The sequence below is a fragment of the Cheilinus undulatus genome, linkage group 9 (genome assembly GCF_018320785.1).
Source record: "Cheilinus undulatus linkage group 9, ASM1832078v1, whole genome shotgun sequence".
NCBI lineage: Eukaryota > Metazoa > Chordata > Actinopteri > Labriformes > Labridae > Cheilinus > Cheilinus undulatus.
In genome coordinates this window covers 39,785,556-39,809,897 of record NC_054873.1, presented here as the reverse complement: position 1 = coordinate 39,809,897, position 24,342 = coordinate 39,785,556, and the positions used below count along the sequence as shown (strand labels likewise).

At 41.0% G+C, this 24,342-nt stretch overlaps 1 protein-coding gene across 1 annotated transcript in view; it reads left to right on the top strand.

Annotated features, from left to right (window-relative positions):
* Nucleotides 1-24,342, top strand: part of wt1a (WT1 transcription factor a) — a 115,324-nt gene that overhangs the window by 17,232 nt on the left and 73,750 nt on the right. The window contains exon 4 of the mRNA XM_041796558.1: nucleotides 9,917-10,000. Coding sequence (XP_041652492.1) covers nucleotides 9,917-10,000 — 84 coding nt within the window. The remainder of the gene's footprint in view (nucleotides 1-9,916; nucleotides 10,001-24,342) is intronic.

The following is a 24,342-nucleotide window of genomic DNA, read 5'->3' as shown; positions in this document are numbered from 1 at the left end:
ATTAACCACATTTGTCATACACTATAGGGTATTAGATGCTCTAAGTAAAGTAATGAAAATCATGTGTTATAAGATGTAATCCATTACAAGCTGGTTATAGGTCATTAAAAGAAAACACTGATTTCTTCAAGTACAGGGGAAATGAATAAGATTAAGTCAATGCAAGAAACAACAAACAAAATGCTATCAAGTTTATTTTAACTTTCAACATTTTAACATAGGAAAATATTTCCAAAAGTAAAACAGAAATTTGGAAAAAATAAAATAGGTAAATTTCTTCGAAGTCAACCTCAATAGACCACCACTTCTTTTTCACCTTTTTGCACTTTTTACACAGTTCCTGCAGAAGCAGCAGACAGCTTTGTCCATTTTCATTGAGAGCAGCAATTAGTCATCCAAAGGAATCACAGGGTGTGTAAGTTGCACATGAAGACAAATCTCCAGATTCAGATGCTTTGATCTTATTTAAGCTCATTCAATTTGGATCACAATTTTCCTGAAATAAAAAATGTTTCAATGTTGATCTTTGTGTTTTCCCTTTCCTAAAGCATAACAAATTAGCCAGTTGTAACAGTGGCAAAATGGAAAAAAATGCAAATATATCAAGTAGTCATGTATATTCATGTTTTCCCTTTTACTTCTACAACAACCTGATGGCCAGTTCATGAAATATTTACATACAGTCCCCTCTAAAAGTATTTGAACAGTGGGCCCAATTCCTTTATTTTTGCTGTAGACTGAAAACATTTGGGTTTGACATCAAACGATGAATATGACACAAGAGATCAACATTTTAGCTTTTATTTCCAGGTATTTACATCTGGATCTGATACACAACTTTGAAGATAGCAGTCTTTGTTTGAACCCACCGATTTGTCATGTGAGCAAAAGTATTGGAACATGTGACTGATGTGTGTTTTGTTGCCCAGGTGTGTCATATTACATTGATTAGTCACAATAATTAAGTGCTGAATGTCTAAACTCAGTTTCAGATTTGGATTTTGTCTGTGCAGGCTGTATTTATAGTTAGAGGTGTAACCAACATGAAAACCAGAGAGCGATCTATGGTTGAAAAACAAGTAACTGAAGCTGAGAGAAAATGTAAAATCCATCAGAATCAGTGCAAAAACATTGGCCATACCCAGTATAACCATTAGGAATGTCCTGAAGAAGAAAGAAACCACTGGTGTACTTAGTAACAGACACTGAACGAGTAGACCAAGGAAAACATCAGCAGTTGACGACAGAAACATTGTGAGAGCTATAAAGAAAGATCCTAACTGTTAGTGACATCAAAACAACTTACAGAAGACAGGATTGAAGGTATCACCATCTACTATTCACAGAAGACTTCATGAACAAAAGTACAGAGGCTACACCAGAAGATGCAAACCAAGAACAGGAAGGCCAGGCTGGAATTTGCCAAAAAGTACAGAGACCACCCTCTAACCTGGGACAAAATTTTAGGGACTGGTGAGACAGAGACGAACCTTTACCAAAGTGATGGACAGGCTAAAGTTTGGAGAAAGAAAGGATCTGCTCAAGATCCCAAACATACAAGCTCATCTGTAAAATACAGTGGGGGTTAAGGTCATGGCTTGGGCTTGTGTGGCAAGGTTGAAATTTAGTTGCTTGAAAACCTGACAATGCCACCTAGGTTAAGAAGGAGCCTAGGACTGCAATGGAATTTGTACACAGGTTCTTTTGAAATCAGGTAGGAGCAGAGTTACAAAGGCTGAGACGATTAAAATGTCCACAGTAAGAATTTATTACAAAGCCAAATTTAAAACCCCTCGACCCCACAGTCTTTATGGTGGTTCGGCTCCTGAGACATCCTCTTGTCGCTGGTTGTCTTCCCCAGTCCCTTAAGGGAGGTGAAACAAGACGTCAGACACTTCTCTTTCAAGATGGTTCCTCTGCCACAATTCAGTCCATGCACAGTCCCACAACCCATATAAACGTTAGTAGTTAAATAATAACACACTCTAAGCACAGCAACTTCGCTAAATCACTGTATTTACAAGTTTACTTTGTTAAATTAACAAACACACTGTGGTTCTGTGTTGTGCCTACAAATAGTGCCTGTTTAGTTCTAAAACACACCAGCTTAAAGAAGCAACCCACCACAAAAGATCCTAAAATGCTCCTAACTCAATTAAAAGCTGCTAAGATAAGAAACGGAGATAACAGAGGTCCAATAATAAAAGCGATACAAAAAGTCCCTTATGCCAATTAAAACACTGCATGGTTGATTAACGCCAAGAGTCCATGCAAAAAGGTTCGATGAGGGTACTTAACTGAAAGAGGGGTGCATCGCAACCACACCCCTCTGTCATCCAACGTTGCTTCCCCTCACGTCTGTCCACCAGCTCTTCTCCAAGCGGCCGCCCTCGTAGCAGCCCCGCGGCGACTCCCCCAGCTGGTTTCCCTCTCTGCCCCGGAAGCAGCGTGGCTCCGTTGTCTGAGAGAGGATAATAAGGTCCTTTTAAGCAAACTAAAACAGTGCTAATAAGTGTAAAAGCTGAGATAAAACTTCTTGTAGGGTACTTAACTGAGAGAGGGGTGCATCGAAACTACACCCCTCTGTCATCCAACATCGCTTCCCTCTCACGTCTGTCCACCAGCTCGTCTCCATGCGGCCGCCCTCTTGGCACTCCCACGGCGAGTCCCGACGCCGGCTCCCTTCTCACCGAACTCGCAGACGGCTCCCGGCTGCTGCACTTCGGGGCGGTTGGGTCTTCTCAGGCTCAGGGTGGCTGCTCGTGTTACTGCTGCACTCACCCGCGGTCCCCCTCTGCTCCGTGTCTGCTGCGCTGCTGGCCTTTTCAGCTGGGTGCGCCTTGACTGCGCACACCGGTCTCCAGTTGGTCATTAGAGGGATGCTTCAGGGGCAGTCGGAAATGTCACCACACTAAAAACACTTGATAAAAAACACAGCACGGATAAAAACTAAAAAACCGACCCCGTCACACTTGCAGGGCTTCTTCTGGGATGGGCATATTAACCTTCATTGATGATGTTACACATGATAATAGCAGAAATGAACTCAGTAGTCTACAGAAGCATTTTGTCTGCCAATTTTAAGAAAGATGCAACCAAACTATTTGTGAGATCCTTCATCATGCAACAAGATAAATGACCCAAAACACACTGGCAAAACAACAAAGGAGTTTATCAGTGGCAAGAAGTGGAAGGTTTTAGACTGGCCAAGTCAAGATTCAGTGAGCACAACTCACAGCTGGCCAGTGTGCTTGTGGTGCTGAATCCTGAAAGTGAGAACTGTCTTGATGCAAAAGCTGTGAAGCACATAATGAACCTCACTGGATCGCCAGTCATTGAGAGTGAGTTTGAGGTCGCCAAAGAGTTTTTCAGCTGACAGAAAAATCTCAACCAAACGAAGAAAACTTAACAATGCAGTGCATTCTATCAAAATACCACGCACATCTGGCCACAATGCCAAGTGTGCTGACTGCTAGACATGCAGTCCATGAAACCCATGCTTAGGTTTCATGGTTATCTAAATGTTGAATGATGTTTGATGCTTACTTTAAATGTTGGTGCGCCAAAGCGCGCATAGCTGTGTGTGCACAAGAGGGAGAGAAGGGAAAAGAGAGAGAGAGCGATACGTAGCTTCCATATCAGCTATGGCACAATGCCTTGTGTGTGTAAAACTGTATTTTAGCAATGTTTTGAAGTGAAACTTGCTGTGTTACTAACTGGCAAACATATGCATAGCTAGAATAGAATCAGTTATGAATGATAATTTGTGCCCCCCTAAAGTTGTTTTAATGCTCCCCCATTGAATTTAGTCTGGCGCCGACTCATTATAATAAATCTGTAATAACAAACTAATATCGACTAATTCTGTTTACATTTAATTTAATTTTATGTCATCAAGAAGTGAAATTATGGTTTTGATCACTTAAGTTTGAACAGGACGTGGTTTAAAAATCCTGTGGCATATTTTACTCCAGCTCTCATTAAATGGTAAATATTCTTCTCTTCACGGTTAAATGACTTAATAACTGAACATTCAATTCTAATCTGGACACAGGCTGTCCTATGACATGAGAAGTCAGCATGTTTGATCTTGGCGCACTAAAATGCATCCAAATTACGCACACAGATGCCCCAGTTCATCACGCATGCAGGGATATCAGGGGGGTTCAGATAGAGTGGACATGAAGAAGAATGACTCTAGAGGCTCAGACATGCATTAAAAGTCAAGTTTTCATTCAACAGGTGAGGGTTTGCAGCTCTGTAAACAGTAATAGCGAGAGAGTGTGATAAATCCCTGCAGGATCCTCATCTCTGTCTCTCTCTCTTTCACTCCTTTCTCTCACTCGTCTCCTCTCCAGTCTCTGCACTGATCCCAGGTCAGGTGAAATAATCTCAGGGTCAGATCAAATATTGTGGACGACAGGTTGCTGTTTTAAATCAATAAACAGTCATGCTGAATGTATATTTATAATGAATATTTCAATATTGTAAATTCATCATCAGTGGGTCCTAAAAACGTTAAAATCTGTAAAACGTGTCAAGGACAGTATACTGTTGCCTGACCTGTTTAGATTACCTGCAGTTAAATTCTCTTTCTAAAATAGCTAATTAACCCTTTAGTGTCCAAACATGCAGCTCTCATTAAATGGTACCTGCATCTAATATTGGATCATTACATTTATAAACATTACAGCAGCCTATATATCAGTCGTTGGTCGTATGGATGTTGCTAAAAAAAAATGTCTGGCCCACAGGACGTCTCATTGGAGCAAATCCGGTAAATCCGGCCCCCTGAGCTTGACACCCCTGTTTTGTTGCAGTTCAGTACGATTCATATGAAAAAAATACTGAAAATAGAGTCAACTGTATTTTTATATTAATAACAAAATAAAAACCTATGTAATACAACTGATTTGATGCAGAAATACAAATTAACTGCATTAAGTTCTTGATGGGATGCCAGATATATTTACTATGATATTGTACCTGAAAACATGAAACCCTAAGAACAGGAGAATACATGAACTTCAGAAAATGATAAAGAAAAGCAATTAGTTTGTGCAAGAAAAAACATTGAAGTACAGAGAGTCTTTATTGTAATATCTTTTTCGGAGGAGATGTCAGAATTACGTTTGTTTTTATATTCTTTGTCTAAGGTCGATGTAGTTTGTCCAGCTCGATGTAACAAAACTATTCACTAATACTCAACCCAACAGATATTGGTTATAATGCAGATGATATTACACTGAATGAAGTTAAGTTTGTTATTAGTGGTGCACTGCACACTGTGCTGCTTCTGTTAAATCACATTCATATGGTGGTCATCAAAGAAGTTGAGGTGAGTGATATTAGGGGGGGCCTCACATCGATCTTTGCCTGGGGCCTCTGAGTCACTAAAACCACCCCTGTCAACATGGGCTTTTAAAGCAACATTGACAGAAACTGAGGACTTACAGTAGAGGAACTCAGGCTGAGTTAACAGCTATTAGGTGACAAATATGCTGCTTCTGTCATTTCTGAAATAAAGGAATAAACTACGTTTACCCTTCATTAAAACACAGAAATGAACATGAGCAGGTCTACTGAGCTACTGCTATCCTGCTGGGGAGGCAGCACACACCCAGAGCAGGGCTTCACTGCAGTAAGCAATACGCACAATGTTGAGGGACATGGTAACCTGCACCATAAATGCAGAGTGATCAGTAAACATAATATATAAACAACTGTAAGTTTACCCGAAACACTAACCAGACTCACAGAATTAACATGAAACCGCCATTCTTTTCGACACCTGCCTAAAACACCCTATAGACGAACGAACATTAATTTATTCAAAGTTTCACAAGCTATTTCTTCTTCCGAGTGTCTTTCTTTAAACAGCAATAAGCACCCAATGAATTAGGTGCATTAGCACCACCCTCTGTGGGGCAGGCATTAAGACAACTGCAGGGGGCAAAAATTCTTGTTCATAACTGAATCTGTTTTATCCATACATATGTTTGCCATTTAAAAACACATCAAGTTTCACTTCAGAACATTGTGAAAAGTTCAAATTCACGCACACAAGGCACTATGCCACAGCTGATATGAAAGCCACATCTCTCTCTGTCTTTTCTCTTCTCTCCCTCTCGTGCACACACACAGCTATGCGCGCTTTGCCACACCAACATTTAAAATGAACATCAAACATCATTCAACATTTAGATAACCATGAAACCCAAGCAATAAGAGTAATCTAAGGATAGCACCTTTAGAGCAGCTGGAGACAGCGAGTGTTTGTGCTGAACCTCCTGAGAACAGCGTCCTTTAACTCTGTAGTGCATTTTCGGGTCAAGTCTCTTTCAAAGGCAAGCCGAACCAGCTGGGCCTTTCACCTGTGGAGTATCGTTCGTCTGTGATCGGGAAAGATGTTCCTCAGTGTGGAGAATGAATTCTCACACAAGGCAGTGGAGGCTCCGAATGTTAGGGCAGGTTTGAATGCAGTCTGCACACTGGGCATTGCAGCCAGATGTGCTTGATATTTTGACAGAACGCACTGTATTGTCTAGTTTTCTTCATTTTATTGAGATTTGCTGAAAAACTCTTGGGTGACCTCAAACTCAGTCTCAACAACAGGTGACCCTGTGAGGTTCATTATGTGCTTCACAAAAGAAAGACGAAAGTTCTCACTTTCAGGATTCAGTGTAATAAGCCCACTGGCCAGCTGTGAGTTGCGCTCACTGAATCTTGAATCCATCTCTCCCAGCGACACATCGATAGTGCTAAAATACTGCCTCCAAAATTCTGTTTTTAGTCTTCCTCCTCCCTGTGACCTGTAGTTCCCAGAATGACATACATGTCCAAGTTTGTGTTTGCTTTGCGTCTCTGTTTTGGCACTACGGGTGTTAAGGATGCGCTCACGCTGGCAGCCATGGCCATGTTCCACACCTCACTAACTCACGTCACAGCAGAGTTTTCAAGTTTTCGCACACAGGCTGTCGCACTCACCACGATACTTAAGCCTGTTATCAAGTCAGTGTTCTCTCTCTGCAGAACCTTGTTGGGTGGGTCAAGCAGGAAAAGAAGGGTGTGTGATAACTGGGCTATGAATAAGAAACTGGGTTTGCTCATCTCGCACAGCAGGCCCGCTGCCTCCAGCCACAACTCAGCGTCATAGCCAGTACGGAGTCGATTATGGTCAAAACGGCAGCAATGTCACTGAAAAATTTCAGAATGACTGAAACAGTTGCAGGATGCCCTGTCTACCTCTGTTCCAGGAGGCGTTTTAGATGCTCACCCTTATAGTGTACAGCCACAGTGGGCTTCTTACAAAATTTATAAAGGGCATTGCACATATGAAAAAATCCGCAACAAATGTCTCTGTTGACATGGCATGCACAGCGACTAAGGGAAGCTGGTGGTTCAGACAGTGAATGTAAGGAATCTCACGGCCAAGTTTCTCTTGCAGCAGTATCTGGACGCCATCATGCTTCCCAGACATCAGCACAGCTCCACCATAAACCTGACTTAATATTTTTGATGTGTCCAGTCCAGCCGTATTTAGCTCAGCCAAAACAGTGTCTGTGCATCTCCTTTGCTGGCTGTTGCTATGGTGAGAAGGTGCTCCAGGACTCTGTAGGACTTATTCACAAAGCGAAATACAATAGATATATTTTCACACATTGTGGGGTCACGTGTTCCATCAACTTTAAGAGTGAAATAGGTGTCCCCTTCCTCCTCTTCCACCTCTGCCACAACACTGCTGAGAGTGCTTATGATCTCATTTTACATGTCATGACAGGTGTTTGTGGCATTACGAGGAATTGTTTTAATAGCCTTGGCCAATTCAGGGTCCTTTTTGATAGTGTAATCCAAGAGGAACAGTCCGCTGCTGCCCTCCGACATATTTTCAAATGCCTCCATTTTCCCACATAAAGGCAGCTGGTTTTCCAAAAGAAACTGGACATCAGTGAGAGAGGAAATGGAATACCTGTTCTTTCGTAGCTGATTTTCATTGACAAGCATTGAAACTTCTTTTCCAGAATTAACACGCTTCTCTCGCTCCTTCCACAGAGCATAACATGACATATGCTTCTTTGATGACTCGTGTTTATGAAATCCCCAGTCTCTTTCCACAGCAATTTTCCAGTTACGAAAGCCCACAGTCATGAAGGCATCCGATGCCTGAGACGGCCTCTGGCCGGTTTAACTCCCAGCAGCACAAACAAAATGCTGCATCAGCCTTCACACTGTACTCCAGCCAGTCACATTTGTGATACCAAGTGGAAACAAATGCACGTTTCTGACTACCAAAAATACTGGTAGGGTACTGTTGAAGCACAACTTGGTTAGGGTGGTCTCTTCCAAGCTCATATGGTGGGTGCTGGGTATTTTTGCCAGCAGGTGTCTCTTGGTTAACCACAGGAACTAGCGCTTGCTCTGCGGCTGCTTCACCAAATGCATTTTCTCCCTCTTCAGTTGGTGTAGCTGAATGAGACCTTAGCCCAGCACCTTTAAGATATTTTCTAATATCCATCTCTTCTCAATTTGCAGTCTTTTAACAGTCTCTCACTTCATTGAGCCAAGAAGTGTCAAGACTCATTTTCTATTTAAAGTAATATGACTTAATGACAGCAAACCAAATCATAAGGTCAGGGGTCATGCCCAGACAATCAGCAACACCCCTCAAACTGGACATCTACAAATACAACCAACATGATTATTTTCTCCTTTAATTTTTTCCCCATTTAAAGATAGTCTATTTTTTGTAATAATTATGAAAAAAAAAAGAATTCTATGAATTTAATTTTTAGATACTGCATCAGTTCTTCTGTTGGTCAGAAGGACAAGAGAGAATTAAGTTCAGTTCTAGACTCAAAGTTTATTCCAATGACCACATGGAAGGTAAATACTCAGCTGAGTCTCTCATTCTCTTGTCACGCAGGATCAAGGAAGAGAGATGATTTCCGGGTGTGCGAAACATTTATCTTCAGAGAAGGAGGAGCTCTGTCAGCACAATGTTCTCTAACTGCCCCCTCCTTCTTGGGTGAAAATAGTATAAACATCACTATACAGCAAAATACTATATGTATCTTTATGTAAGTGTCTGTGACCCTCTGTGTCATGCCCTTTTCTGTTTATCAAACGTACAGACAGTTAACCAAACTGTCTGGATCCTTGTGACCATTATTTCTAGGTAAAGACACTGCTTCATCAATGCATTGTGTGTTAACCTTAGCAATATTTTACATAATAATACAAAGTTTTTCCCACTCCTCCCCCGTGTAGCTTAGGGTGGCACAGTGGGTCATCAGGTGAGGCACAGCCCAAGAACACCCCCCATGACGCCGTCACAAATGACTGATGTAGGCATTATGGCAGATATGAAACTCATTTTTGGTTGGGGGCCAGATTATTAATTCAACAGGCTTCATGTAATCCCTAAGACATCTAAGCTACTTGATATTATTTAAGGGCAGAGACATTTTATAAGATGGTTACCAACTGGCTTAGTGACAGGTTCCATCAGGTAACAACAAAGACAAAAAGCAGACATATTTGTTTTCATGATGTAAATCAATCAAAATGTGCTCCTTTAAAACAATATGACGGACAAAACTGCCTGCTATTTGCTCTGCCGTACTGAAAAATAATTTTCGAGTTTCTAGGATAACAGGTGCTTCTTTCTCAATCAGTTTTAAATTGTGATGGGGTAAGAGCTGAAAAATCTGCTTCGCTTTCTCGTTGTCTGTCTGAGGCAGTTAGTCATCACCATTGCTCACCTTTGTAAGGTCAAAATTTTCCATGTAGATTCACCACAACAGATAATTAGAAACAATTCTAAAACATAGTCCAGACACATCAATAGTATATCAGTGATCACAAATGGCTGCTTGCTTTACTAAGTTTTTCTCAATGTTTTGTCTTCTGCCAACAGTGGTGAAAATTTATATAAAATGACCTCTCAATTGGACTGTGTTGCATGGAACCCTATCAATACTCTGGCATCCACCATGAAAAGGTAGGAATTTATTCTGTCTTGTATTTTGCAGTGAAGTTTATTTAAAACGAGAACCTTGGAAACAATAATAAATCTGAAACAGAGACTGTGATAATGGTTGTGAACAACAGCCATAATCCTGTATACTCTCTAGAGTCTAGACCAGTGGCTCCCAACCTTTTTCCTTTGATCCCCCCCTGCCTTAACCTTGCAAAGCAGATCAATACACCGTTTCCATGTTTCTCACTGGCGATTCAATCTTGCAAAGCTCGCGTCTGAACTGTTTGGGCCTAGTTTGAAAGTGACAGGACCAATCAGCAACAAGGGGCAGTACTTTCAGACGTGGTGGAGTCGTGACGTAAGCAAGCAGCAACAAGAGGCCGGTGCAATTATGGTGGAAGAGATTAGCATGGATGCTGCTAAAGCGCCAGTTTTATCAGAACTTGATGACATTTCCTCATTAAAAGAAGGAAAAAGGACAGCAGTGAGTTGTTTTCTTTTCAAAAATGACAAAATCGTGTACTTGACATGACTACAGTCGCCATGGTTCCCGTTATTCCTCGGTAGATGTGCATGCGCACCTCAGTTTGGGGCTACGTCACATGTTTTGTTGCTCTGACTGGCCCGTAAAGATGCGACAGACAGAACGTTCATCCAATCACACTCTGAATTTTTTTCAAATCCTCTGCCCTTTTCCAAACGTTTAGTATTGAAGGTTTTCCAGATGGATGTGTAAAACATGTGTTAGGTTACCCCTGCCTGCTTCTAAGAAAACTTGAGCCCCCTCCTAGGACCAAGACATAAAGAATGATACATTTGGGTCAGCAATAACATCAATTTTCACTCTTTTTATGTTTAAAGCCAAAGCCAGAAAGACAAATTTTTATGAATCAAATAACTTCCTATGAATTATTTATAGGTGTTATATCACGATTATAGTTAGTATGTACAAATTCAATCTTAACAACCTCAGATCAGATAGAACCTCGCTGAAATCTCTGGCACCTTAAGGGGGTCCTAGACCCCAGGTTGGGAACCAAGGGTCTAAACAATGTGAAACGACCTCTCAAAGAATAAATTGTGGACATTATCTTGATAAGGGGTATATTTCTGTGATAACTTTAGCTGTGCCTCGTCGCTGGTCCCAATTTGGATAGAAATGTGTTCTTTTTGTTTAATTTTTTTTTTTTTTGAATTGCATCCACATCCATTGTATTTTGACTGTGTCTAAAAATTTTGCACTCATTTATTGTAAGACAATAACATAAGTTTGATATGTTATGCATTTCTCTTAAAGTAAGGACTTAAATTTTATGTTGTACTAATATCTGGTCGATTCATGCATTCCATATAGTTTCTTAATAAGGAAAAAATGCACACTAAGATGCAAATCCAAAAAACACATGTATTTTGATTATTTCTGTCAGAAATTAGAATTCCAGGCAATTGCTATGAAAAAAAACCAGACTGTTGCTTGTGTCTTCATGGAAAAATAAGAGTGTGTGTGTGTTTGTGCGGGGGGGTGTATGCGTGTGTGCATGGGTGTGTGTTTGTGTGTACATCACATTTCTGGGCTGCATGTCAAGTGCCCCTCTATCTCTCTCTCTTCCTGCTCTCCCTCACGCATGCAAACACATAATCAATTGCACAAACATGCATGCACATGCATGTACCAACATGCACACACACACACATTCAGCCATCCACACTTACACAAGGACAAGCATGCATGCGAATGTACAGGCTTTCTCAATGCAATAACATGACTATAGAAGATCATTTTTCAAAATTTTTGATCAACAAAGTTCTTTGCCTTACCTGGTCACTAAATATTTTTACTTGTCCCTGGTGATGAACATTAAGTTTGATTTGAAAACATTGCAAGTGCCAAATTTCCATCTCTCTCTGCAGCTGCAACACATCATGGAAGCCCCGCCACTGCTCCATCACCTCAGTGGTTTAGTAGGGAAAGATTTAGACTTGTTTGCCTCTGTATTTAAATGACTGCTGCTCTCTTCACCCATTTATCCACTCTCTCACCAGATGTAATACCGTTAGGAGACTTCAACATACAACGCGTTCCACATTATTATGCAAATGATATTTTTCTCTGATTTTCCTAAATATTAATGCAAATGACAGTCAGAATATTTTTCAAGTCATCAGCCATTAGAGCATAATTCAAATGTTTTTGAACAAACTTCATAATGACAAAAAATATTCTTTTAAAAATAAAAACCTCAAAATGCACTGTTCCACATTATAAAGCTCAACAGCTTTTTAAAACATTTTATAGGTTGTAAAGAACTGAAAATTGTCATTTGTAGAAATTGCAGCATCAGGGGGTCATATTTACTGAAATCAAAGCTATTTCAATCAAAAACATCTTAACAGGACAAGTTCCATGTTAACACAGGAGCCCTTCTTTGATATCACCTTCACTATTCTTGCATCCATTGAACTTGTGAGTTTTTGGAGAGTTTCTGCTAGAATTTTTTTTGCAGGATGTCAGAATATCCTCCCAGAGCTGCTGTTTTGATGTGAACTGCCTCCCACCCTCATAGATCTTTAGCTTGAGGATGCTCCAAAGGTTCTCAGTAGGGTTGAGGTCAGGGGAGGATGGGGGCCACACCGTGAGTTTCTCTCCTTTTATGCCCATAGCAGCCAATGACACAGAGGTATTCTTTGCAGCATGAGATGGAGCATTGTCATGCTTGAAGAAAATTTTGCTACAGAAGGTACGATTCTCTTTTTGTGCCCATTGGAAGAAAGTGGTCAGTCAGAAACTCTATATACTTTGCCGAGGTCATTTTCACACCTTCAGGGACCCTAAAGGGGCTTATCAGCTCTCTCCTCATGATTCCGGCCCAAACATGACTCCGCCCCCTCCTTGTTGACGTCCTGGCCTCATTGGGACATGGTGGCCATCCACCAACCATCAACTACTCCTCCATCTGGACCATCCAGGGTTGCACGGCACTCACCAGTCAGCAAGACTGTTTGAAAATTAGTCTTCATGTATTTCTGGGCCCACTGCAACCATTTCTGCTTGTGAGCATTGGTTAGGGGTGGCTGAATAGTAGGTTTATACACGACTGCAAGCCTCAGGAGGACCCTACACCTTGAGGATGGTGGGACTCTAGAGGCACCAGCAGCTTCAAATACTTGTTTGCTGCTTTGTAATGGCATTTTAGCATCTGCTCTCTTAATCTGATGTATTTGTCTATCAGAAACCTTCCTCATTATGTCTTTATCTGCACAAACCCGTCTGTGTTCTGAATCAGCCACAAATTTCTTCACAGTACGATGATCATGCTTAATTTTTCCTGAAATATCGAATGTTTTTATTCCTTGTCCTAGCATTACACTATTTGACACTTTTCAGCAGCAGGGAGATCCTTTTTCTTTCCCATATTGTTGAAACCTGTGGCCTGCTTAATAATGTGGAACATATGGAAAAGTGCATTTTGAGGTTTTTATTTTTAAAAAGATAATAGTTATCATTATGAAGTTTGTTCAAAAACATTTGAATTATACTCTAACTGTTGATGACTTGAAAAATATTATGACTGTCATTTGTATTGATATTTAGAAAATCAAAGAAAAACGTTGTTTGCATAATAATGTGGAATGCGGTGTACATATGGACAATAAGAATCTTTCCTCACCAGCCACTTCTTATCATGCCTCGATAGTTTCGGATTCAGTCAATTCTCTGATTTTCCCACATATCATAGGACATACCCTGGACTTATTCTGTTGCTCTGGTCTCATCCCCTCCAACTGCACAGCTGATGAACTTCACATAACTGACCATTTTCTCTTCTCATTCAGTGTCACTCTCTGTCTCTCCATAACTGAGCCATCACACCTCATCTCATTTCGGAATATCAAGGACATTAACATAGACACCCTCTTCTCCTGTATTTACAATATCCTCACTCCAGACTATCCATCCACCCCACATGATCTGGCCGTATTTTACAACAATGGTTTAAACAACATCCTCAACTCTCTTGCTCCAGTGAAAACTCAGTCTGTTTCCTTCACTCACTCTGCCCCCTGGTCTACCACTGAACTCTGGTCCATGAAAGCTAAAGGTCACCAACTTGAGTATCTCCATAGAAAATCTGGTCTCATTATTCACAAAGAAATGCACAAATTCTGCATATTACAGTATAAGGACTCCATTACTCAACCAAAATCTAGCTGCTGCTCTGGCCTAATCAGTTCAAATGAAGGAAACTCCAAGACTCTGTTTTCACTACTCAACAAACTTCTCCAACCCCCAGACTCCCTACCCATCTGTACTCCACTGACACCTGTAACTCCCTATTACTCTTTTTTCAATGAAAAAATTCACAAATTCCAACAGCATTTAGGCTCAAATCCTTCACCTCTCTCCTCCTCTGAACTTCCCCGGCACTCTTAGCCGTTCTCCAGTTTCCAACTTCCTGCTGCTTCAGATATCTCTCCCTCCACATGTCACCTTGATCCCCTCCCCACAGCTTTGGTCAAATCCTACCTCCCCTCTCTGCTCCCCCTCATATCTGCCATCATCCACTCCTCGGTCATCACCAGAAATTGTTCCCTCACTCTTCAAAACTGCAGCCGTCACCCCTATTCTGAAAAAAAAAAAAAAACTGGTTCAGATCCCAACAACTACAATAAGCTCCGCCCCATCTCTAATCTACCCTTCATCCCCAAAATCCTTGAAAAAATAGTTGCCACCAAGGTTGTAATAGTTTTGGATTTTTTCATTAGTTTTTATTTTTATTTCGTTTTCATTTCTGTGCTCAATTTCAGTTTAGTTTTTATTAGTTTTGACTGCTGGTTTGTTAGTTTAGTTTAGTTTTTATTTTGCAAAAATGCTTCATTTTAGTTTAGTTTTTATTAGTTTTAGTGTTTTAGTTTTTTACGGATAAATGTCGGGGCTGAGTGAGCATCATACATTTTAAAAACATATTAAAACAGGCTACTCTTCACTTATCATTTTATTTACTTAATGATCATGTTTGAATACAATTCCAGACATAAAACTACCACTGTGTGAAGTCTTAATCAATCAGATCAGGCCATTTTACACTCCCCAGACTCGTGTGTTGGTACCAGTCAGTGTAATTGTGACAAAGACTAAAACCAAGGATATTTTGTCTCCATTTTCATTTTATTTTAGTTAGTTTTGTAAGCGCACTATACAGTTTTAGTTAGTTTGCGTTTATTTGGTAAAGCTTAGTTTTTATTTAGTTTCAGTTAACTACAATGATTTTTGAATTTTAGTTTCAGTTATTTAGTTAGTTTTAGTTAACTATAACAACCTTGGCTGCCACTCAACTCCACTCCCATGTAAGTCACAATTCCCTCTATGAACAACTCCAGTCTGGTTTCTGCCCCGGCCATGGTACAGAAACTGCTCTCATATAAAACACAAATGACCTCCTCATAGCAGCTGATTCCAGTTTACTCTCCATCCTCATCCTTCTTGATTTGAGTGCAGCCTTTGACACAATTTCTCACGCTATCCTCCAACAATAGATTATCTTCCATTGGCATCACTTCCACCCACCTAGACTAGTTTCACTCATACCTCTCAGGCCGCACTCAGTTCTCAAATCATTCACATCACAGCCCTCCCCCGTCACTTCAGGTGTGCCCAAGGACTCTGTCCTGGGGCCTCTGTTTATCATCATCTACCTCCTTCCCCTTGATAATATTTTCCTCTAATTCAATATCCATTTTCACTGTTTCACGGATGACACCCAGCTCTACTTATCCAGCAAACCAAACTCTTCACTCCCACCCCCTCCCTCACCAACTGCATATTTGAAATAAAGTCCTGGTTCACGTCACACTTCCTTAAACAGTGATAAAACAGAAATCCTCCTCATTGGCACCAAATCCACATTATCCAAAGTTGACAGTCTCTCCCTCACAATTGACAGCACCTCAGTCTCCCCCTCCCCTCAGGTTAAGAGTCTGGGTGTCATCCTCGATAGCTCTCTATCATTCCAAGCTCACATCAATAGTATCACCCCGTCTGCTTATTTCAATCTTCGCAAAATCAACCCCTTCCGCCCCACCCTCACCCCCCATACCACTTCAATTGTTGTCTACAGCCTGGTTACCTCCCACATTGATTACTGTAATTCTCTCTTATTTGGTCTCCCTCACAAATCTTTCCATAAAATTCAATAGCTTCAGAACTCAGCTGCTCGTATCATCACCAAAACTCCCTTATTTCACTGCATCACCCCTCCTGAAGCAGCTTCATTGGTTTCGGTCAAATTCAAAATACAATTAAAAATCCTTCTGCATGCATTCATGGCCATCCACAGTCCCCCCTCCATCTCTCTGATCTCCTCTGTATAGCCACCTCCTCCCGCTCCCTTAGATCCTTCTCCTCCACCCACCTCACTGTGCCCTCTGCCCGCCTCACCACCAACTCTGGAACTCACTCCCACCAGACATCCGGAATATTGACTCTCTCCCTCTCTTCAAATGTAGACTCAACACCCACCTTTTCAGGATAGCCTATTCTTTGTAATTACTTTGTCCCATTTTATACTGTTAGCTTTTATCTGTTGTTTTATTGTACTTGTTTTTATCTGTAAATTGACCTTGAGTGTTGATAAAGGCGCTTATAAATAAAATGTATTATTATTATTATTATTATTGTATTCCATCATGTGATGATTATGTGTGGATTGAGCCGTCTGGTGGTTTGGGCTGTTGAGTGTGGTTGCCTTGTCGATTACTACCAGTGTGGCAAAATTCTCATTACCAAGCAGCTTTGGAATCAAGTTTGAGACGAATTCGGTTGGCCTCCCATTCTCCTCACCTTTGGGTATGCCAACAATTTTTATGTTGTTGCACCTTGATCTCCCCTCAAGATCAGACAGTTTGGCCCGCAGTCGTTTATTTTCTTGCTGTGCCTTAGTAACTGATATCTCCATTACTTGGATCTGCTAATCAGCGAGTGCTTGCTGGGCGAATACAATGTTCTGGAACTTTTGCTCAAATTTGTCGAGTCTTTCATTAAAAAACTGCAAGAGCCTTTTTTGATATTTTCTGCCAAATAAGAGGGAGCTCGTCTTCTTCTGCATCATCTGGCAGATTCATTTCTAAAATGCTTCTTGCTAGCTTGATGACAACTAGTGGTAGCTTCGGCTAGGAGGCGAGCTGCTCCCTTGGACTCTTTTGCAGATGTATCTTACACATTCACTCCCTGTTTTTTGAGAGAAACTGGCAGTTGATGATTTAGGGCAGAGAAGGGGTGTCTTTTTTCCAAATTTGTGATTTTAACTATCAAAACCTAGTTAAGCCACAAATAGCCCAGGAAAACACATCTACTCAGCTCTCATGCTGCAAGCAACCCCCATCCATATTTGATATTTTGATCAATTGTGCAGCGCCACCTTCTGGCAATAGGAAGTTACTACGCAGAATATTTGCTTAACGATTCCGTTACGGATGAACATATCATGCTGAAATTTGCTCAGGCAGTTTCCAAGGAGTTTATCTAACACATTTGATGGTCAAAGATCTGCACCTAAAGGCGTGGCCATGGCAATTGTGTTTTCACCATGCAACAGGAAGTAGAATTTCCAAATTCTCAAAACCCTTGTAGAGCACTGAAACTTGGCAGGGATAATTCCCAATGCCATTCTCAGATGATTGATATTAATTTTGTAGGTGGGCGTGGCCTATTGGTTCAGAAATTCAGCCCCTGCAGCAAGTTTAACTTAGGATTTTGAAAGTCTGGACACATGTATGATGTTCACATGCACAAAAAAGACTGTTAGACCCACAGGCTGAATCTCATTCTCCTGCCTAAACCCTGAGCTTTGAACCCTTATTGACTTAACTGACTGCACCTGGAATGTGATTGAGTGCAAGAGGCTGCAAGGGCTCGAAGTGGTAGAAACAGGAATGGGACAGCCCTTAGTTTTTTAGCTGACAGTGGGCATCTTGCAGAGCTTAAAACAAAGATAAAAAAAAGCGTGCCTCACTTACAGGCTGCAAAATCTGCTCCAGGATGGTTTGGGTGTGTCTGTTGAATTAGCTGAAGCCACACCCACTCAGGAAAAACACAATCCTTTCAAATTTAAAAAATGCTATTGTCTGAATGGAGGAAAGCACTCACACCATTTGCCTGCCCCTTGACCGTATGAACAGAGAGCAGCGGCCTTGCTCTGTGCCAGAGAAGACACAAAGCCCTTTTTCTGGGGCAAATCTCCGTTATGATGCTTTCACTGATCCATAGGCCACTTTGGCTGATAGATTTGGCAAATTTACCTCACAATGAACAATAAAACAGCATTTAACTGACTGTTTACTTTCAATAAAGGAAGTGACTCACAACAGATTGTACTGAGATGAACTGCTCTATCATTTTATATTGTAGTGTTAGAGGGGCGTGATCATTCCCTACTTTGGGCTTGTGACGCCACAAGCCCACATTTGCCCTGCTAAAATTAAAGCCAGCCAGGAAAGGGGGAAAACTTTTTAATGGTCCAAATCCAAAATACCGTCACATGTAGATCTCAGTGTTTTCATGTTTACATCATCTGTATTCCAACATATCTAGTGTGTTAAGACAATAATTTTGGATTTCACTTTACAGGGTCTTTAAGATGGCTTAGAAACAGGCTTTGTCTTGAATAATCCAAAGTAGTTCCTGCAAAGTCTGCCACAAAATTGGTGTTAAAGACCCTTTAAGTGTTCCTATAGTATATATGTTCAAGCTCACAGGTCTGGTGGTAAAAGCTGTTGTCATGGTGACCCATTAGTTGCAATGAAAGAGGAAGTAGTCTTTTGAGGGGTTTTGAAGGGTTTTAAAGGGGTTGTACTGCAATGACAATTAGAGGGAATAAGCACAGTGAAAAATCTGAAAGTTACATATGGGTTTAGTTGGTGGGCGTGGCTTAATTGCTCAGTGGCACCCCTATAAAATTTTAAAAAAGCCCTGCACTGCATACAACTGAGTAATTTGAAATTTGGTACACATATTCAGCATAACAGTACCTACAAAAAGCCTCTTCACTTCATGTCGCCAAATCAACAGGAAGTTTGGCATTTTGATTTTTTTATAAGTAAGTTTGAAAGTGAAGCTATTTTCAGAGATCCTTCTAAAATTAACTTTTCTAAGGGAGTTTTCTGATCCTCTTGAAATTTGATCTGCAGCTAGAAGATTTGTTGCTGCTTTGTGTGTGCAGAATACAACTCCAGCTGTCATACAGGGCATGGCTGCAAATTAACTCAGTGCAGTCATTACTGGAAATACGGCACATTTCAACGGGCCACCTTTATGGCAACAAAGAAATATTGTTATGACATGCTTTAGTTGGCTACACTGTGTACTTTCATTTCATGTTGTATGTAACGGACATGAGACTGTGAAACTGTGGTCAGATAATTTTGATTTCTGTGTTTGAAAGAGGTCTACCTAATGTATATTTAGTTTCTTGCGTTTTTTTTTTTTTTTTCTGTGATTAAAATCCCTACAAACTCAAACTTGGGAGTTAATCTGGTAAGCAATCACACCCGACTATCACAGTGGTGTACTTAGCAAATTTGGGGACCAAGGCAAACACATGCATGAGGCCCTCTATCTGTAGGGCAGATACAAAACATTTGAAAATGCTAGTGGAGCACCCAGAGACTCAGGAGACAGAGACATGCTGCTCCATCTCTTTAATGATGGTCTAATTGCAATTTTCATTGGACTGGGCCTAACCAGTGTCAGAATGGTCAAGTTTTTTCCCTACCAAAAACGAAAAACTTTTTAACAGGTCTGATTCAACATTAACAGGTGGGATGCTTGACTTTCTCTCTTCTTCTCTGCCTGATCAGCTGTAGATACACACAGGTGCCTTAAGCGACCTTGATGGGTAATGGAAGTAAGAGGAGATATTTCACTATTTTTTAGTTATGAACAGCATTCTACAGATCTAAAAATGTTAAAATACAGTAAAAATGTACAGTGCTTAACAAATTTATTAGACCATCGGTGATAAAAACGAGAAAACAAATATTTTAGAAATCTTTCAAAAACTTGTTTAAAACTAAAAATGCTATTGTTACTTATTTGGCAAATAACAAACTGAAACAACTAAATAGTCCTTTTTCACACATAATAACCAAAAAACTTCATATTTTGTATGGCCTCCTTTGGCCTTGATAACAGCTTGCATTCTTGCTGGCATTGTTTTTATGTACTTTTCCGCAGTCTCTTTTGTTATTGAGTTCCAAATAGTTTCTAGCTGTTCCCACAGACTTGCTTTAGATGAAACTTTTGTGCGATCAATCTTTGAATCTACTAAATCTCAAATTTGTTCAATAAGATTCAAATCTGGACTTTAACTTGGCCAGATTCCTTTTTCTTGGTTAAAGAGTCTCTGCACAGCTTTGAAGTATGCTTGGGGTCATTGTCTTGTTGGTATATGAACCCACGACCAATTAGATTCAGTCCAGAAGGGATTCCGTGATGCACTAAGATGTTGTGGTAGACGGTATCTTGTTCATGATACCGTCCATTTTCACTAATTTGCTCATGCTGTATCCACAAATGGAACCCCACACCATAATGGAATCTCCACCGTGTTTCACTGTGGGTGCAATGCATCTGGCATCAAAACGTTCTCCAGCTTTTCTGCAGACATAGGACGATGATGCTGACCCAAGAGCTCAAACTTAGACTCATCTGTCCAGAGTACCTTCTTTCAGTCATCAACAGTCCAGTGTTTGTGCTCCCTGATCTTGAAGCATTCATCTCTGCCTGAAGATCAGCAGTGGTCTTCCTTCTGTCTCTAGTACTTAAAATCTTGAGGTTTCGGACATCTGCTTCAGTTAACTTTGGTTTCCTGCAACTTCCTTGGCGCGTTTTGTAAGTACCAGTCTCGGCAACTGACTCCAAAGCATACTTGACCACACTGTGAGAACGCTTGATGTCTTTCCCTGTTTGTCTCAGAGACCATCCAGCATCATGAAGTGCTTTAATGCAGACTCTTTCATTTTCAGTGAGCTCTCCACATTTTACCATTTTGAAGAAGAATGAGGAATTTCAAACTGAATTCACCTTTTTATACCCAAGTTTGAGCCGGCTCACTGGCTTCTCTGAGAAGTCAGAAATTAATCAACCACTACAACAAATTTTTCTGTTCAGGAATGCAAGTAAATAGCTATAATTTGACATATTAATTCACTGGGCTCTAATTTCGTGGCACAGCGCAAGGTGGCGCAGAATGGCAGAGCGTGACACACCCTGCGCAGTGGTAATTTCGTCCGGCGCACCACCGTGCGCAAGCAATTTGGTAGACTGGGCTGCGCCGAGATGGGTGTGGCGGCGCATCAGGGGCAGGTGTCGACAGATTCAGCTTGGCACAGTGACAATTTCGTGCCAAAACACTACGCGGAAGGTGCGCTGGAAGCCCGCCAGCTCCAACCTGGTCTATTCTCGGCGCAGGCGAAGCGCGCCCGGTGTAGTGGTAACAGGCAGGTTTCCAGAGTGTCAGGCACATTTCAATGCAATAAACAATCACAGCAACCACTATTTAATGTAACCGTCTGAACCAGCATATACATTTGTATCTATATAAATTGTCCCGTCACATCTGATGTCAGATCAAAGATGTTTGTCACGCGTAATTGAAACTCAACCTAATGGCAGCTGGGAGTGATAAAAACTAGCGAGTTCACATCTCTCAGCCAACCACAAACAGCCAAGGCATCCGATACGGAGTATATATTCAGCTTCTCTTATCTCATGAAATTCAAAAGAAAAGAAAAAAGAGAGAGACGCTCGCTGAATAAATGTAAGTCAGTTGGTGTCTTAAGGATTTACCTGTGATTGCTCTGTTTTAATCTTTATTCTTAACGTGATCTATAAAGATGGAGTACAATATTGCAAGGAGGATGAGGAGGAGATACCGGGAGAGAACATATCACCAAAGGTTCTCCTGTTTGGCGATGACAGAGCAGGAATGCAGGTGGATCACAAGCATGATGCCTGGATTAGCCTGCTGCTGTGTTTAATGTAATTGTCACTTAATTTTGTACTCCTATTCATGACACAGGAAGAGATTACATCTGTCCTGCGAGGTGGTCCACCAGGCTGCGCGCATCGTGGCCTCTGCTGTGCAGCCCGATGGCCACTGTGTGCCTTCCTTGCTCTGACAGCTTTTTTTGGCCCTTCTCCTTACATCATTGAACCGTTTTTTACATTGGGCAGCGGTTCTCAGAATATCTGGGCAAACTTGATTGACAATATTAGTAACTTCCTCCAAGGCAGTTTTTGCATCATCAGCCCTGGAGGTCTGTTAGCATTACAATATATTCTGGAACTGCAAGCTTGGACCTCCCGGACCAGCACATCAGTTTCCTCCTGGGAGAAGTTGGGCCGCCTGGAGCTGCTGCTGCTGTCTTCGTCCATGGTGGTGGTGAGGTGAAATTGGCACTGTGCCTTGCCCGCAGCGCATTTAAAGGCGAGGAGAGGCGTTCATTTGATTGGTGAAGATAACACTCGGCTGTGTTAAACCCACTCACGCCTTCTATCCTCCCTCTTTGTCACTTGCGCCGGTGGGAGGGACGGAGGCATGGGTGCACCGCGCCGCACCGACTGCGCGGTGCATGAAAATTGCAAAATGCCCTGGACACACCCCGTTGGCGCGGCGTGGCCTGGTCTACGAAAATAGAGCCCACTGAGTGCCAGCCCTTTAACAAAATGGAAAGTGGCTTGTGCCACCTTTTTGGCCATTTTGAGTCATCTTTCAAGACTTACAGAAAATTTTGTACTATGACTGAAAACACCAAATAGCTTATATGAAAGAAGAAACTCTCTATTTCATCTGTAAAAAACGTTTGTTTGCAGCTTGTTCCATTCTTGATTTATCTGGAGTTGAATAGAAGCTAGTTTCACCAAAAAAGACCACTTTTTTCCCCAGAAAGCTGAGAAAAATGCATTTTTGTGAAAGAGAGTCTGTCAAGCAAGACAGTGATTTGAATGTTATATTTGTTCCTTCAATGACATAAAAGACATCTGAAAATTGTATTACAAATGTTATTTTATTGTAAAATAAATACAAAGTACAACACAACAGCCTACAACTGGACGGCCTCCACGGGACCCCCCGATACGCCCATGTCCTCTCCTGCTTGCGTGTCCCCTGGCACTACCTGTAAATTATTGAAGTAATATAATATAAAATATGTTATATAGATTATATATGTAATATATACTAGTAACGTTAACTGACCTCCATCGCTCTAGGACGTAGATCAAGATCTGCTCCACTCACTCGGCAGCAATTCCTCAGAGTCTGGGTCAGAAAAGTCCGTCTCTGAAATCTCGTCACTGTATGTATCAAACTGGCTTTTCTCTCCGACGCATGGGGGAGACCTCGCGGCATTCTTTAGCCTCCTTGCCGGCCGAGGCAGATGAATGGCCACGCTGACTTCTGTCAGTTTCAGTGAATGACTCTTCCGTGTTCCGACTACGTATCCCAGAAGCCCCAAAATTACTTACAGGGAGCGTGAGAGCACCCCTTGACAAAACACTTTGATGTGTATATACGTCAATGGCACTCAATGAGTTAATCAAGAAATAATTATGTGCTTTGCTATTTTTTCAGTTTTTTTTGTAAATCAGTAAATTTGAAAATTCATGGATAACAATAGTAATTATATTTTAGCATTAAAAATATCATTTTGGTTAAAGAGCTTCTACATATTGGTGTATTAACCATTGCAGAAACATAAAAAAAGATTTTGGTAATTACTAATGCTGTTAATTTAGGGCAGTTGTGGCATAAACCTTACTTTGGGTGGTTGTCTAATAAATTTGTTAAGCACTATAGATACACATGAGGACAAAATTATTAGCCCCCTTCCCCCCTGAAAATTTCAGTTTTTCTAAAATATTTCCAAAGTGCTGTTAAACAGAATGAAAAGTTTTTTAACACAGTTTTTCCAAACATCCAAGTTTTATATGTTTACATTATTTTACTTTGCAGACAGAAACAAAATTATTTCACTAAAACCAAAAACTACCAGGGTCAAAATCATTAGCCCCCTTTAGAACCGACCACTTAGCAGAGCCATAGCAAAAAAAACTGTTAGTCAATGATGTGCCTTAACGTTGCCATGCTCAAAGCTTGTAAAATCAAGTTTAAACTAGGCATGTTCCGATACCATTTTTTCCTTCCCGATACGATTCCGATACCAAGATGATGGATATCGGCCGATACCGAGTACTGATCCGATACCAGTCTAACCTTTCTGAACTGACTGTTCAGACTAACAAATTATTTTAGACCTATATTTGACTCAGAACATGGCTCAACAAATTGTAAATGTACAGCATCTCT